At 54.2% G+C, this 17,142-nt stretch overlaps 1 protein-coding gene across 3 annotated transcripts in view; it reads right to left on the bottom strand.

Annotated features, from left to right (window-relative positions):
* Nucleotides 1–1,204: 1,204 nt before the first annotated feature.
* Tcof1 (treacle ribosome biogenesis factor 1) overlaps nucleotides 1,205–17,142 on the bottom strand; it is a 34,027-nt gene continuing 18,089 nt past the window's right edge. For all 3 annotated transcript variants that reach the window (XM_052742251.1, XM_052742252.1, XM_052742253.1), the window contains 13 exons: nucleotides 16,951–17,088; nucleotides 16,566–16,766; nucleotides 16,243–16,449; nucleotides 14,792–14,899; nucleotides 10,010–10,196; nucleotides 8,969–9,087; nucleotides 7,125–7,347; nucleotides 6,606–6,688; nucleotides 5,582–5,762; nucleotides 3,442–3,966; nucleotides 2,127–2,221; nucleotides 1,573–1,618; nucleotides 1,205–1,357 (listed from right to left, as the gene is read on the bottom strand). In XM_052742251.1, coding sequence (XP_052598211.1) covers nucleotides 1,592–1,618; nucleotides 2,127–2,221; nucleotides 3,442–3,966; nucleotides 5,582–5,762; nucleotides 6,606–6,688; nucleotides 7,125–7,347; nucleotides 8,969–9,087; nucleotides 10,010–10,196; nucleotides 14,792–14,899; nucleotides 16,243–16,449; nucleotides 16,566–16,766; nucleotides 16,951–17,088 — 2,094 coding nt within the window. In that variant the 3' untranslated portion in view covers nucleotides 1,205–1,357; nucleotides 1,573–1,591. The remainder of the gene's footprint in view (nucleotides 1,358–1,572; nucleotides 1,619–2,126; nucleotides 2,222–3,441; nucleotides 3,967–5,581; nucleotides 5,763–6,605; nucleotides 6,689–7,124; nucleotides 7,348–8,968; nucleotides 9,088–10,009; nucleotides 10,197–14,791; nucleotides 14,900–16,242; nucleotides 16,450–16,565; nucleotides 16,767–16,950; nucleotides 17,089–17,142) is intronic.

The raw sequence follows: 17,142 nt of genomic DNA on the forward strand, positions 1-17,142 counted from the left end.
ACCTGCTTTACATTCAGAAACAGGCTCTTGCGCAGTTTTAAAAGCATAGCTGCCCCAGCTTCCATTCCTCATGTCCCGGATTCCATTTCTGTACTAACAGCATAAGTGTGATGACAGATGGCAGTGGACACAGGGGCCTAGTGTCAGGAATGGATGGGAATGGGGGCTGCCACCAGATGGGTGTCTGCAGGACCCAGGGCTACTCAGCTCCAGTCCACTGTCACCGGGAAAGGGAGCAGATCCCTTACCACCCAGGAGTCAGAAACGAACGTTAGCGAGATTGGTCCGTTTTGCAGTTTAACTACTGTGCGTCAGCACAGCCAATGAGACCCTTCTCTGCAGACCCTTCTCTGACACCAACATGGAATGACGGGAATGGCCGTCCCCCAGGGCGCTATGCTGAGGTGGCTTCTGGATGTTTCTGCAGAGGCAGCAAAGGCGTGCTGCCACCCTTTTCCCTCAGTCTACCCCAGTGATGCCCCAACACATACGTGGGCTTTGTTCACTTCCAGCCTTCCCCAGCACCGAACTATTCCCTGGAGAGGGGGCGACTCAGGGCCCAGTCTACTGGCTCTTCCCACACCGGCCACCGACGTTTTCCACCACATCATCCTAACTCTCAAACATCCAAAGGCCCCTCGGTCACCTGTGCCACCTACTCTGGTATCTGACCAACCTTCAACTCTCCTCAAGCTCGGAGGCCATCTCCTCCGGGGAGCCCTCCCTACATGGGCCCCTGGGGAGCTTCACCAAGGCTCTGTCTTTAGCAAACTGTCCTACCCACAGTACGGTAGGACACTGGTGTGCAGGCAGGCAGGAGCCCCGAGTGCTGGCCTGTGCTCTTCCACGGTCGCCACACTGTCTTCCCTAAGCAGTCAGTAGCAGGATGAGTCCAGATGCACAGGGAACCTTTACATTTCAAGTCTTTTATTTTGAGTTCTTAAAAAAAAAAAAAAACCAAACCCAAAAGAGCTGGAAAACTGATAGGACAAGGCCTTGGGGTAAGCCAGGGATCCAGGCAATGGGATGAACTGCAAGCAGAACCTGGCTGGGTCTGCAGAGCAGAGGGAGGTCGGTCCTGAGGCCTTTGGGCATGTTGGATTTCAAGGGGGAGAGGCAGGTCACTTAAAAAAATATATATACTGTACACATCTTATGCAGCACTCAGAGGGGGTGGGTGTGTCTCATCTCACTTCCTCCTGGGACTGCCGTCTCCTCGCAGGCTCACTGGCTTGGCCAGCAGCACGAGCTGGAGACGGCCATCATCTTCTGTTGAGGGAGGGTAAGTTAAAAAGTCCAGTCCCAACTCACACTGGCCAGGTCAGAGGTCTGAGGACGGCCACACTCTGACAAGACGCTAGGAGAAGAAAACAAACCAGGTCAGATTTCCTGAACTTTATATCCACGGAGGAAAACAGAAAGCCAAGGGAGGGCACCAGATCTGCTCGGGCTCCACACCTGCTAACAAGGCCCCTCAGTCCCTCTGACCCTGGGGGAGAGAGTCGCTGCCTCTCGAGCTCCCTCCCTTTGGGCCTACCCAGCTGCCCAGGAAAGCTACAAAGAGTCAGGTACCTGGTTTTTGTGCTGGGCCTCACACGGCAGGCTGGGCTGTCTTCTTCTGTGAGGAGAGAAGGGCAACAAGGTCTCAGTCTGCGGGCCCTCACCACTGCCGTCCCACCTGCACGGGGCAGGACTCCCTGGAGGCAGGGGTGGTACCTCACCGGCTGTCTCAGCAGCCACACCCCTGCAGCTTCCACTGCTAGGCTATCCTGTGCTACCAGCCCTGGGCCAAGCAGCCTTTGACCTCATGAAATGGATGGTTGTTCCTTCAGTGGGCATCCCCACTGGCCAGGACATGTAGGCCAGGCTCTTCCTCCTACCCTTTCTCACCTGGAAGCTGGTTGTAGCTTACCCAGTTGTCTGCCCATGGGGGTCTCTCTTATCCCCCCTCCCCTGCTCTTCCTCACAAGGTCCATTAGATTGGAAGGGTGACATAGAACAGGTCTAGGTGTTGGAAGGGGAAGGGGAAGGGGAAGGGGAAGGGAAAGGAAAAGGGCAATGGGAGTGGGAGGGGAAGAGGAAGGGTTTGAATTTCTGGCCCAAGAGCTCCCAGGAACTCAATCTACCTTTTTCTTCTTTTTCTTCTTGACTAGCGAGTCAGGGTCTTTGACTGAGGTCTTTTTTCCTTTCTTCTTTTCCTTTTTTTCCTTGTCTTTTTTTTCTGAGGGAAGAAAGCGAGCTTCCTGAGCAACAGATACTGACACTGAGTGAGTCAGGGTCAGGAGGCTCATGACAGCTCCCCGCTCCTACACCATGGGGAAACAGGCCCCAGTGGGGCCAGGACACCCTTCAGGTGCCAGGGCTCCCTTCTTCCTGTCTGTGGACCACACAATCTAGGGCCTCAAGACCAGCTATGCGAGTTCTTTACCAGTCTTGAATGAACTCACTTTAAGAACATCTCCCCCCATATTTATTTTTATAAAGATAGCCAGGTGGTGGTGGTGGCGGCGGCGGCGGCGGCGGCACACGCCTTTAATCCCAGCACTCGGGAGGCAGAGCCAGGTGGATCTTTGTGAGTTCAAGGCCAGCCTGGTCTACAGAGCGAGATCCAGGACAGGCACCAAAAGTACACAGGGAAACCCTGTCTCGAAAAACAAAAAAACAAAAACAAACACAGGACCCCCATAGGTTCTGGACATCGAGGGGCAGCAGGTCCTTATGTAGGAGGATCAGATGACCAGATACCTCTTCTCCCCCACTCCTGCCACAGATGGGCAGGCAGAACTCAGGGGGATTTCCTTGCTGGGCGTGGTGGTGCACCCTTTTAATCTTAGTGTCCGGGAGGCAGAGGCAGGTGGATTTCTGTGAGTTCGGAGGCCAGCCTGGTCTACATAATACGTTTCAAGGTGGCTAGGCTACATAGTGAAACCCTGTTTCAAAACAAAGCAAGAGGGGACTGCCCAGCAAAAGTGTCCTTTTCTTCTCAGAGTCTGTTTTCCACTTAGAAAAGGAAAGCAAGACTCCCCACCGCCCAGGGTCGGCAGGACAACTCAAAAGGCCCACTGGGTGAGGGTTCCAGTCTAGAGGGCAATTAAGCAGCTGCTTTCCCTGAGGAACTGAATTCCAGAGGAAAGGGGCTCTGGAGGAGGATGCAGGCACACTCCGCACCCCAGGGACCGGCAGTGGACCTCTGGTGTCCCTTAGGTTGGAGTGGAGTGCTCCTGTTCTCCATCGTGTGAAGCTGGAGTTGGGGCTAACGTGGGTGGAACTGCTGGGCACTGTAAGGACCCTGGGCTGTGGGGAGGACGGGATGAAGTACTGGCCCATGAGCTCACAATCTACTTTTGGCTTTGCCCCCAGGCCCCCGTCACTCTGGACAAACCACTTCCCAGCTTCCACTGTCCCGCACCGCAGCACACGCCCGGGAAAGGAGTCACTTACTCTTACTGGATTTCTTCTTTTCCTTCTTGCTCTTTGCGTCACCCTGCTCTCCACTCTCAACCTTTAACCCCAGCTCACTTTCCGGCTTCTCCTTGGCCCCTCGGGAGCCAGGTGACTCCTTCCCCTTGCCATCGGCATCCGCTCTGTCTGGCTTTGCCTTTGCCTTGGAAGTCCTGGAGGTCTTTTCTGGGGTAGTAGCACCTGCCCCAGCCACCAGCTGCTTCTTCTTCTTGCTCTTTGGGGTCCCAGCTGCCAGCTGGTCCCCCAAGAGCTTCCGCTTCTGGCCCTTCTTCCCACTCTCCTGGATGGCCTCCGTGGCCTTCTGCCTCTCCTGCTCCAGCAGTTCCGTTAAGACCTTTATCACAGAGGCCTGCACCTGCGCCTCGCTCAGGGGCCACGGCTGCTCCCGGAGGCGCTGGGTGATGCTGTTCTGCAGATCCTGTGTGGGTGCTGCTGAGGTCTGGGTGCTTTTCTTGGCCTTCTTGGGCTTCTGAGGTGTGGCACCTGGGGAGGCCTCTTTCCTACCTGTGAATCACAGGTCTCGGAGGTCACAGGTCTGGAAAGCTGAGGGACAGATCTTACACAATACATGAGGACTGAGGGAGTGCATCTCCTTACAACTGTATGGATGGGAAACTGAGGCCCCGGGGTCACTCTGCCCCATCTGTCTCCTATGCTCATGCCTTAAACAGGAATCTCACCTCTAACTTCCAGCTCTGTTTTATGTCCTCACATCAGAAACTCTACCCAATTACAGTTGGGGATGGACAGTGATCTCAGAATGTTAATGAGAGGGCCTGAAGTCTGCCAGCGAGACAGAGGGGACACCAGGTGGGACACAAGTGACTCAGGTTCTAGGTCTGCCTTTATCAACACACCGTAAGGCTTTGGCCAGGTCACAGTCCCTCAAGGCCTGTTTCCCACTGTACAACAAGAAGCTATAGTGTCTTCTGCCATGAGCTGTAGATTCATAACACAAGGGAAGGTCCTGAGGACTGAAACTCAGCTCCTGTCTGTGGACAGACAATGGGTCCTTGGCCCATGAAGGCTGGGGCAAGAGGCAGATTGGGGCGGGGGGAACTCTGGGTGTGCTTGCTGTGTATGCATGTGGCGGCTGACTAAGCAGGTTTACTGCCTGCCAGAGTGACTTCTGGTGCAGCCTTTGTTTAGAATTTTCCACGCCTCTGCTTGCCTTTGATAATTGTGTGCTGACTACACGTGTAAAAAAAACCTTCCACAGCCCCCTCGAAAATGTCTCCCTGTCACACCCGCCTCTCACACCGACAAGAACACTGGAGAAGAAAGTGAGCAACAACCCCGCCTCTGACCCAGCGCAGGAAAGCTGGGGCTACAAGCCCAGAGCTATCGCTCCCATCTCTATCCACTTCGCACCTCCCAGGTCGCCCGGGCAAGTCTCTACCGCTCTGTGCAGCAGCAGCAGCCGCAGCCGCAGCCGCAGCCGCAGCACAGACTTCCTACATTTTGAGCTCAGGGGTTGGACCCTAGCAGTGTTTGCCTCAAGGAAAAGCTGACTGGAATGGAGTGGGGAGGTGGGATGTACTGTTCTGTGTTATGTAAGGCACTCCTGACAGTCCCCTCCCCTGGGTCCCACCAAATGTCATGTGACAATTTTCTGTGTGTTATACTTTTGACAGTACGTGGTGGCATTGCTCTTGCCTTGCATGGTTAAGACACAGGGGCCCAGGAGCTTTGGCTACGGAGTGAGTCAGAGCACCCCAGGGACCAGTCCATCACCTAGGGTCTCCTCTATATACTGAGTCCTCCATAGAGGGCTGCCGGCCAAGTCTGAGTCATTCCGAGTCCCTCTACCCAATACCCTGGCCCACTAACTAAGGAAATAAGAAAGTCAGTAGGGACAGCTGGGGAGCCAAGGCCTCCTCCACAAGCCCATAGAAGTTGCTACAGCTTCGCCAGCTCCAGAGGGGCGGATACACCCGCTCCCAGGGTGCCCAGAGCTGGAAACCCGGGCCTGGCCCCCAGCTGTGTTCCCACAGAGGACCCCGTAGGCTTGCATTGGAGACTCTGATGGAACCCAGGCCAACAGTGGTGAGATGACGGCTTCCGACGGCAAGCAGGGACCAGCAGCCTGGCCCTCCACATCCCGACATCCCCTACTCACCAGTTTTAGGGAGCGTGGTGTCTGCTGCGTTCTGGGATTTTGCTTTCTGCTTGCCATCTGGGTTATCTTTGGTGGCCGGAGCAGAGGAAACCAAGGGGTTGGAGTCTTGCCTGGGAGTGGCTTTTGAAGCCTGGGAACCGGCCACCGTCACCCCAGGAGTCACATAACCTGAGAGGAGAGACTGAAGAGGCCCAGTGTGAAAGACGCAGTGCGCCCCTCCCCTTACCCCAGAGTCAAGGCCTGCTGAGGAGATCAGCGCAGTGCCCCAAGACCAGGCTAATCTAGTCAGGCAGCAAAGTGGCACTGAGCCCACAGAGCCCACAGGCCCTCGGTGTGTGCTTCTAAACTATGTGAATCGATGTATATTTATGGCCCATTAAAAGGAGGATTTCTTACTGCCAATGGACCACTACCATGACAGAACAGCACTAGCATTTGGGGCTGCTAAGATGGCCGTACAAGCCCAAAAGCCTGGGTTCAATCCAGTAACCCACATAAGAGGGGAAGGAGACAACAACAGACTCCACAAAGTCGTTTTCTGATCCCCACACACTCCCCACAAATGAGGAAATCTTCAGTGTCTGTCCTGTACAGAAGGGCCTTTTTTTCCCTTTCCTTTCCTTTCCTTTTTTAAATGGCACTGGTGTTTTGCCTGCATGTATGTCTGTGATGTTGTCAGATCCCCTGGAACTGGAGTTACAGACAGTTGTGAGCTGCCATGTGAATTGAACCCAGGTCCTCTGCAAGAACAGCCAATGCTCTTAACCATCGAGCCACCTCTCCAGCCCGAGGAGAGCCTTAAGAGAGACCTAAGGAGTGGCTTTATCTGGGCATGTCTTGGAATCCATCTGAATCCCTTCCCTCGACCCCAGGGCAGCAGGTGAGGCTCTATTCTGTTGATTAAGGGCATCCCACAGGCAGGACCTTACCAGGGCCCTGGGAATGGGATCTAGACACTTGATCCAAGGAGTGGCTGGAGTCTAAAGCTGCAGCTCCAAGCTCTAGCCCTTACCCTGGCAGTTACCTGTGAGGGGGCCACCAACTCATCTTCGCTGGATTCATCAGGGGTCTCCTCCACCACAATCTCCTTCTGGGAAGGGTCCGGATCTAGTGCAGAAGCAAAGGTTTCGTGTTGGGTGTGGGTCCCTGGTGGCCCTGTTAATCAGGCTAGGCAGAGCTCCTCAGGAAGGCTGCAAAGCCTGGGTCTCTGTTCCTCCTGCACAAGGCCTCCCATTTTTCACCCACTGATGTTATCCAAAGCACCCTGCCTGACACATCTGAATGCCAGGTTTCCTTTCTGGTTCCTGAGGCTCCCATTTCTCTGCTTTCCCCTGTAAGGGAAGCCAAGTCCCGAGACTTGGGGCATTCAATAATGGGAGCCTGATACCAAGAAGCTGCCAGAAGTCAAACAGGACTCAGGTCTTTTAAGTTGTGGAGTTATTCCACTAGTGGATAAACAGGCCCAGGGTGGGGTGAGAAGGCCAGAGCCCACAGCTCTCCCGGGCTGTGTCTCATCCCCTGCCCTCCCTCCTGGAATCCTCACCCAGTCTGGGGGCTGCCTTGGCCATCTGGGGTCTCTTGGCATCCGCCTCGCTCTCTGAAGAGGTATCACTGCTGTTACTTGAGCTCCTGGAGGGTCTGGGGTAGCTTGGGGGAGGCTGCTGCTTCTCAGCGAGTTTGGGTTTTCTGAGCTTATTGGTTGCTCTGGACTGGACAGGTGTACTCTGGGGGGGCATCACGGAGGGCGTCTCCACGGCACTGCTGATCTAATTCGGAACAGGAAGAGTACAAGAGAAGGTACAGAGAGGGACGTAATAGGGCCAGGCCCCATGTGGGAAGCACCGCATGAGCCTTCCCATGATCTGCCCCACAGCTCTCGGGTGGGCACTGCAGCTTCTTATTATGTACAGGACACTGAGGCCCAGGCAGGTAGAGTAAGGGCTGGTGTAGGACACACAACCATGCTGGGCTCTCACTGAGGCACGGCAGAGAGAACCTGGCCACATGTGTGGGAGGAGAGTGGGGTTAAAGTGGTCTACACAGCTCCCCAAACACAAAGCACTTGAAGGCTGGGTCCTAGCCGGGTCTCACTGGCACTCACGTGGCATGCACATGCACAAGTACGTACATGCACGCACGCATGCACTTCAAGCACACCCATGCTCACACTGACTCTCCAAGTAAAATTCAGGTGGTGTTCGCAGGAAGCCATCCACCTTCTCCACGTCTCTCCATGTGACCTGGGGCACACCAATTAGACCAGGCTGGCTGGCTAGTGTGCCCCCAGGGATTGACACGTCTCAGGCACCCCAGCATTGGCATTACAAACCCCTGCCACCATGCCTGGCTTTTTCCTGTGGGTACTGGAGAATGAACTCAGCGCCTCATGCTTGCATGGCAACACTTTATCCACAGAACCGTCTCCCCAGCCTGCTTACCAGCTTTTTGTTTGTTTTTCGAGACACCACAGTCTCTCTGCGTAACCACTCTGGCTGTCCTAGAACTCACTTCACAGACCAGGCTGGCCTCAAACTCATAGCGATCCGCCCGCCTCTGCCTTCCGAGTGCTGGGATTAAAGGCGTGTGCCTGGCTGACAACTAATTTATCTTGCTTTCCCTGTTTAATGGCTGTCTCTGTGCTGACTCGGGAGCCCCAGGAGAGCCTTGTACCTGCTGTGGCCTCAGTGCCCAGCAGGGCAGATGTCCAGTACCATCTGCTGAGATGACCACTGCCTATTAGTTCTCACAGCCACACGCTTCAGAAGCCCTTCTGGCACTACAGCGTGTAACGCACCAGTAATGGGGTGGCACAGTAGCCCCTCAAGCAGGGGATACCCAATGCTTTAGCACAGCTCTCTCTCTCCTGCCCTCAGGAGGTTGGGTGTGCAGTGGACTCCTCTCTCTCCACATGAGAGTTAACAAACCCCACTGGGCCCACAGAGCAATGAACTTGGGAGTTGGAAGACCCAGGTTCTGGCCTGGACTGACCCTGGTGGGGTGTGCCCTTAGTTTTAGTTGAACAGTGTCCACTAACCTTGTCCTACTAGTTAACGATGCACTGAGACTGGGGATGGCTAGGAAAAAATGCTCTAAGATCATGTCCATTCTGAATACTAAGAAAGGCGAGGTGAGCAACTCCTATCTACAGCGTTTCAAAACTAGTCGACAGAAAACGAATTCAGAGTCCACCAAGCTGGGAAGAGGAGGGATTCCACTTGCCTTTGGACACCTAGCCTGCTCTTCCTGACAACATCATGGGGATTTGGGAGCCAAGGCTTGAATGACACTGCCAGGGTGCTGGGAGCAAGCCACCGACTGCCATGCAACCTAATAGCACACACCGAGGCGGCAGTGACCCTCCCACAGCCCTCTCTTACCCGACAGTACCTGAGAGGATGCTGCCTTGGGTTTCTTGCCTTTCGGCACCCGACTAGACTGCTCACTCTTGCTGGGTTGGGGGGCTGTCCGTGGGAGGGATGTGGGCACAGTCACACTGGTTTTAATGGCTGAAATGGAGAAGAGGGGGCAGGCACATCAGGGTACGGAAGCCGCATGACTCTCCAGCAAGGCATTCCCCAATTCCCAGTCATTCCCATGGACCCGGTGCTGGAATTAGGGATCGTAAAGTGGAAGCTAGCTTCCTCTCCTCCCCAAGCCTTCCAGGCAGCTCTCATCACGTCATTTGACAAGGCTCAGCGCCTTCAAATGGCTACAGGGGCACACTCCAAGCCTCAGCCTCATCTTTTTCCTTTTGAGCAACAAGTTAGATCATGGTGCCAGAGACTCCTCGCAGTTAGGAATCAGCGGGGGAGCTGCTGGGTGCTGAGGAAGACATGCCCATCACAGCCCAACAAGGTCGTATGTCCCCATTATGTACTAGCCAAATACACAGCACCATTCTGCTGCCAGTAGGAATCGTACTGTCTGTACTCAATGACAGAAATGTCACAGCGTCCTAATATGCAACTGAAGATGGCTGAGCTTCCAGAGGGCCTTGCCACACACAAATACACTAGTCTATCTTAGGTCTGGGGACGAGACCAAGTATAAAATGTTACCCATCTTCTTTTTCTGTGCTACAGGGGATGGGAGCTCACTGCCGGGCTGATAGCCCACTCCACAGCTAGCTGGCTATAGCAGAGCTCTGTCTTAGACTAGCCTGCTGGTCCCTTTCAGCCACCAAAATGCTCAGGCTTTCTTTCAGGCTTGGAGACGACACACAGACGCCTTGAATAGAATTCCTTCAAAACAAGGCAAATGAGCTACCCTCAAGGTAACAATGCAGGGTCCAAGGCTGAGCCCCCAGTCCTCCTGGCCAATGCCTCTGCTAGGCCACTTGGTTACTGTCTGGTTCCTTCTGGTCTCAATGGGGAAGGCATGCAGGGCAGCAGCCCCCTCTAGCTGAGCAGCACATGCAGCAGCACTCACCATGAGTGGTGGGTTGGGTGGCAGGAATCATGTCTTCATCCTCACTCTCAGAGGAGGAGCTCTGGGCTGTGGTGCCTGAGGCCTGGGCCTTCCTTGGGGTGTTCACAGCCTGGACTTGTGCAGGGGTAGCAGCTGGGCCAGCTGGACTACGATTAGGGTCGACAGAAATCAGAGGGGATTTAATCACCTTGAAAAACAAAAACAAAACACACACACCCAGTGATTAAAGGCTTGGCCGGGGAAGGGAATGGGAAATGGGTGAGGGAGGGTTGTTTTTGTTTGTTTCTTTCTTTTTTGAGACAGGGTTTCTCTGTGTAGTTTTGGTGCCTGTCCTGGATCTCACTCTGTAGACCAGGCTGTACACAGAGATCTGCCTGGCTCTGCCTCCGAGTGCTGGGATTAAAGGCGTGCGGCAAGGGAGGGTTTTATAAGTAAGGCAAGAAGTTCAAGGAGCTTGGGCATTTGCAGCCCACTCCCACCCCATACCAACTAACACCCAGCATAGCACTTCACAGCTCTCATAGGAGCCCAGCTGACCTTCACAGTGACCCCCAAGGTAAGCAGTATGCATGCCACTGGACACATGGGAAAGCCTTAAGTCCAGAGAAGAAAAGAGGAGGGCCTGGGCCACACAGCCAGATCGGAAGCAAGGCGCGAGCTAGAATGTCTAATTTAACATCTTTCTTCTGATGATCTCAGATGTCCAGCCACCTGCTAAGTGGGAAGTTCTAAAAAGCATTTCCTAAAGGAGCCTGGCTATAAGATATGATTTCCCTGAAGTCTCATTGTCCCCTTCCCCAGAGACCCTGATACAGGTGTGTGGCCCAGCATGCAGCCCCCAGCTATACTGATCCAGTTTCTTTAGTACACAAACATCCCTGGGTAACAGGGTCGATGGGTAGTGGAAAAACCAACAGAGTAAGAAAGGGTTCAAGAACATAATGTAGTGTGTGTGGCCTTATCTGAGACAGGTTTTGCTCTGCAGACCAGTCACTGCACCACCACACACTAACCTTATTTGGATCCTAAAATAGGACAAGCATAAAAAAAGTCATTCATCAGCTACTTTGGAGAAAACAGGCACCCTGCCTGCTGGTCAACTTTCTAGCTGTCACACTGTCTTGTGGTTGTGCTGAAAAGGAAAAGGAAACCCTTCTCCTTTTGAGCTGCACACTGAAATCCTGATGGATGAGATGACGGCCCGAGACCAGCGGGCATTGGAAAGCAAGCAGAGTGTGCATACAGCCAACCCGCTCAGGACTGGGGCTGCTGAGGGTTAGGAGAGTGTGGAGGGTCATCATTTTACTTCACTTTGTTTTTTTAAATCCTGAGACAGGGTCTCGCTGTGAGGCCCACCAGGTTGGCCTCTCGACCCTCCTGCCTCGTCTCCTAAACGCTGGGATTACAGACATGTTCTTGCAGCCCTGATTCATCATTTCACCTCTGGGTCTGCTTTGCAGTTCACCGAGGTGGTAAAGCAGCAGCAGATCCTAGTACTGGGAAGGCCACTTTGGCAGTGAACTACAGACTCCCAAATGTGTCACCACACACCGGGGGACTCTCGGTCTATTTCCTTCCAAAGCCCCAGCTGATGAAGGCACAGGGTGAGGAGCCAGGGAACTGAATTCTACTTTCTACTCTCCAGATGTCAGGGCTGGGTCAAGGCTGTTTGTGTTTGGCCAGTGGAGGGCGGCCTGAGGCCCACAGAGGGACAGTCAGGTCCACTACCACACTCTGCCCACCTGCTGCGCTTCATCGGGCTCCCCCTACTCCAGGGGCCGTGAGACAGCGACCAGCTTAGCGCTGTGGTACCCACCAAGAGCCGCAACGCTGCTGCACTCAGGCCCTTCCTACCCTGCCAAACAGCCTCCCCCGCGGCCGCTCTGATCTGCCACTTCCAGAGCCTTCCTTCCCACGTGATGAAAAGGAGAAGCATGGAAAGTGGGAGAAGGCTTGTGGTGGAGGGAGGGGGATCTATATATATGTGAGAAGACAGGAGAACAGATTGTTGGGGACCAAGAGAGGCAGCAAACCCACTGAGGCGAACAATAGCGTCTTGGGAAGTTAAAAGCAGCTCCACGGTGGCGGAGGCACAGCCTCCTCCAGCTCCACCTGCCCACACCGCCTCATCCCAGTGCAGGGAGGGCAGGAGAGGGAGGTGGGCGTGGCCTGGCTGCAGAGGGCAGGCTAAGCACAGGGGGCGGTGTTTCGGTCTGCGGCAGCTGTCCCCCACTCTGTCATCCAGGTGCCCATCTGTGGAAGGGCTGCGACCAGCCCCCACCTGGGTGTGCCCACCTCGAGGAACGCACAAGCCCAGCAGATGTGGACTGTGCTTTGATCAAGGAACTGGACAGAGGAAAAACAGTGAAAGAGGACTTCACCTTCACCAGGGCATCTCACTGCTGCCCGTGGGTGCTGGGAGCAGAGTAGGGCAGGGGGATGCCCTTCCCATTTGCAGGAATGATGCTCACAGAAGCAAACAAGGGGTGCTTTGGGCAGCGCCCACTGCCTGCTGTCTCAGCTGGGCTTGTACCTACTGTGCCCTTATTCCAGTAAATCTGGGGCAAAGTGGGGGTGGGGTGGGGCTGGAGGGGCAGTTCAGCAGCAGGGTGTGTCCTCAGCACTTATGAGGTCCTGGGTCCCACCCTAGAACCACCAAAGAAAGAAAAATAGAAAACAAAACAAAACAAAAAACCCTATGGAGGGACTTGGAAATGACACTTCTGGGGCTGCAGCTAGGAGACTTGAGGTTTGTAAGCCCCAACCTCACCCCAGGAGCTGAGGTTGATGATCAGAGATGGCAAGCACCTCAGCCAGGAAGACCAGCAAACTGGCTTCAGATCCAGGATTGGAAGACAGCTGTCCAGGGACCAGGCAGGAGTTCCTTCTAGACCTAATCACGCAAGCCTAATTAAATAACACAATTCAGATTTTTACAAGTTCCCTGTTCTGACTCAGGACAGGGCCTATGCCTTTGTTTTGGCAAAATGACAGATGAAGTAGCCTTTAAAATAATTTCAGAGAGCTGGAGAGATGGCTCAGAGGTTAGAGGACTTCAGTTTGATTCCTAGCCCTCAAATGGCAATTCACAACCGGCTATAAATCCAGTTCCAGGGGATCTGACGCCCTCTTCTGGTCTCCACAGGCACCAGGCACAAATGTGGCAATCACTCCTACATTTAGAACTAATTTAAGTGGGCGGTAAAAACTATGGTGTATGATGTGCTGTGATACAAGGCTACAACACAGAATGGATCATCCATGCTACTTAATGTCGGCATCACCTCACATGTTCACGTTCTAATTTGGTACCCACCCCAGGTTCCAGCCAGTCTCGGGGTTTACACACCACACAACAGGGGTGAACTGCAGGAAGGGACCTGGGGTCAACACTGATCTGGAGCTGGGCAACTGCCCTGGTACCCGGCCTTTTTCCCCATTGACAGGCTAATTAAAACCAAACACACACATACACACACACACACACACACACACACACACACACACACACACACACACCCCAGTTTGGGAGGGTGAGGCAGGAGCAGTTCTAGTTATCAATAGAGAAGTGTTCCATAAATGCCCAATAATGACAGCAATCACATGTAAGCTAGGACTCTCCCAGAGGGGCAAAATGATGGCTTCCCAGGCTGTGCCTACTTCCCTGAATCCTTCTGGGAACCCGGAAACTCCAGGCTTTGTTTTTTCAAAACAGAGACTGCAGATCTTCAAGATTAATGCACTGATTTAACAGTTCAGTTTCAGCATAATGCCATTTTCATTGTGCTAGTCCACTCACACAGAGAAAATCAAGGCAGCCTTCCCTCCGAGCTGGGTGGTGTCCCTTAGGAGTGAGGGAGGTGCCGCAGAAAGACTGCACAGCAGCACACTGAAATCCTGAGGGATGAGATGACGGGCCTGAGACCAGCAGGTGCTGGGACACAAGTGCAGTGTGACAAAGCCAACCCGCTCAGGACTGGGACCGCTGAGGGTTGGGAGAGTGTGAAAGCGGACTATAGGGACAGCCGGGCAGGGGGAAGCGCAGACCACCAGGATTTAAACACCATTCCCAGAGCTCTTTCTGAGCTACAGTCCCTCTCCTTCAAACAGCATGTAGCGCGTACCATCTTGCTGGCTATACTGGGCCTCTGAAGCCAGAGAAGGTGTCCTGGGCCTCACACGGGGACAAGGCCAGGCAGGAACAGGCAACAGCAGAAAATGAGGTGCAATAGGTTGCCCAGGCTTGTTCTGGGGTGAGGCCCACAGACTACAACCAGGCTTGCAGGCAAGGCTCTAGGTCCCCAACAGTACACGGACCAAAGGGGCTTGGGGAGCAGGGCTGGCTTCTTTTAGCCTCTTTATGAGAAGATAAGGGATCCTAATCCCTGGCCTGCCAAACAGGCAGCCGGGATGACTGCCTTCCTAACAGTGATCAGGCATCCCTACTCAGGCAGGGGACTCAGTCAAGGACCCGGACCACCTGTATCGTACACAGTGAGCATACCAGCTCCATTTTCACAAAATACCCGAATCATAAGAGGATCCAGGCCCAGCAGGTGGGGCTGGGGGTGTGAAGCCACCTGGGGGTGTGAAGCCCACGTCCTACCATGCCCTGTGGACTATCCCCATCAGAGGGGTGTATCGGAAGACAGACAAGAGCCCAGAGGCTGGGAAGTGCTGCCTGCATGTGGTGAGGCTTGCCCTGTGGGAAAGATGGACCCTCTTCCCAGAGAGTGACGGCCTGGCTTGGCCAGTGGAGCCTTTAGAGGAGTCACAACCTACCTGGGCAGACGGCAGCTCCTCATCACTGCTCTCTGAGGACTCTTCTACGTTCTTCTCTGGGGGTGCGGGCGCTGAGGCTTTGCTTTTGGCAGGTTGGGAGGGACCATCCTTTGGAGGGGATAAGACTTGAATAAGCATGTGACAGGGAAGGGTGGCCAGCTGAGGAAGAAACATGGCACCTCTTGTGCTGAGTCTCCAAGGACAGTGTGGCCTTTTTTTTGTTTGGTTTTTTGAGACAGGGTTTCTATGTAGTCCTGGCTGTCTTAGAACTTGCTCCATAAACCAGGCTGGCCTCGAACACACAGAGATCTGCCTGCCTCTGCCTCCAGAGTGTCGGGATTAAAGGCAGGTGCCACCACTGCCCAGCGGACAGTGTGACCTCCTGCATGAGCCATTTAAGAGTAGGCTTTGGCTGGGCGGTGGTGGCGCACGCCTTTAATCCCAGCACTCAGGAGCCAGAGGCAGGCGGAACTCTAAGTTTGAGGTCAGTCTGGGCTATAGAGTGAGTTCCAGGAAAGGCTCTAAAGCTACACAGAGAAACCCTGTCTCAAAAAAACAAAAAACAACAACAACAACAAAAAACAACCAAAAAAAAAAAAAACAACAAAAAAAAAAACCAAACAAACAAAAAGAACAGGCTTCATGGACCATGTGGTCCCAAGTCATGGAACTGTCAATCAGTGAGGAAGAGCTGGTGGTGATGCCAACTCAGGGGAGGCCCAGGAGGGGCTCTATTCTCCCAGCACGGATGGGACTGTACTCACTCAGCAAATAACACCTAGGCCGCCAGTTTCTCAAGAGAAGCTAGAATATCTCAACTTGTACGTGACACTTCCTACTTTCTATAAGGTCATGACTGGCGGAAACTGACAGGGACCATTTCTTCTGATGATCTCTGCTGCCACCGTCCTAAGGTGCCACATCAGATGCCATCGCCTATCAGGTCTACCAGGCTGCATCAACAATGCCCGAGCTCAAACTAGACCCATCACCTGAACAGAGCCAGCCTCACCGCCCTCTGTAACCAGGACGAGACTGGACAACGGTCTGGGTAAGTAAGAGGCGGCTTCTCTTTCTTCCCCATTCCCTGGGCCCAGGCTTCACTGAGCCAGACAGGCCCTCCTTGGACAGAGATTGGCCTCGTAGCTCTCCGATAGGGGTATCTTTGCAGGCCGGCCTCACACACCTTGGCAGGACCTTCCTCAGCTTGCATGGACTGCTGTGGCCAGTGCTGTGGAGGCCCTGCATGTTACAGGAGTAACCTAGGATGTCCTACACTAGAGTGGCCTTGGTTTGAGACTTCCAGCACATTTCATCCAGGAACATGGGGGACACCTGGGGTAAGGGATCCTGGAGTTAGAACTTCTACCCGCTCTTCCCAACCACCAGGCCACGGTCAGTTTGTGACTAAGGAGTTGGTGACAGTGACTCTCAGGCCTGGCAGACCTCACCTGGGCTGGGATGACGGCTGACGGCATCTCCCCGTCACTGTTGGACTCCTCACTACTGCTCTCCGAGTCCTCCATCTTCCTTTTCTGGGCCTGGGTAGCTGCAGGTCCTGTCTTCTTGGTGGCTCCCGGATGGGCTCCTTTTCTAGGGGATGCCTTGGCAGGGGCTGAGGCAGCTCTGACCTGAGAGCTTTTCCCCACAGGTTTTATCTGGAGAAGCAGTTAGGGGAAAGAGCTGGAGAAGCCAGGGAGACGCTGAGGCATACAAAGCTGTGCCTACACGCCCGGGCCGAAACACCACCGTAACCCCCGCTCTGCCTGGGTACCTGGGCCGGGGCCGCCTCCTCGCTGTCAGACTCTTCACTGCTGCTCTCCGAGTCCTTCCCCGCTCCAGCCACCGGCCCCTTCTGTGCTTGGGTCTTCTGTGCTTGGGTCGCTGGAGACCCCGCTTTTCTCGCGGCTGCAACAGACCACTGGCCCCTTGCAGAGACAGCACTGTGCTGACCAGCACTCACGGGTGCTTTTCCCTGAATCGAGAGGTGAGAATGGTATTGGAGGAGGAAGGGGACAGGTAGGTCCTTCCTGGTCACGCTTCTATAGTGTGTGGCTATGGGTACCCTACTTGTGCAGAGTGTGATCGATGCTAGGTCACAGCCGGACCCCCTTTTAGACTTAGCCCAACTTGTTTCGTGGCTTGTGGGCCCAACTTGCCTTGGATAGGGTCTCCTGCTTTGCTGGAGCAACTACAGTGCTCACTTTTCCTGATGCAGACGCTGGCCCTTTGGCTGGAGACGCCTTAGTGGGAGGGGGGTTGGCTTTGGCCTGAGGAAGTTTCCCCAAGGGCTTGGCCTGGAAGGAAGGAATGGAATTAGTAAGGTTGAAGAGGACCTGCCATAGAGCAAT

This window comes from Peromyscus californicus, unplaced genomic scaffold, assembly GCF_007827085.1.
Source record: "Peromyscus californicus insignis strain IS unplaced genomic scaffold, ASM782708v3 Scaffold_17__1_contigs__length_78620276, whole genome shotgun sequence".
Taxonomy (NCBI): domain Eukaryota; kingdom Metazoa; phylum Chordata; class Mammalia; order Rodentia; family Cricetidae; genus Peromyscus; species Peromyscus californicus.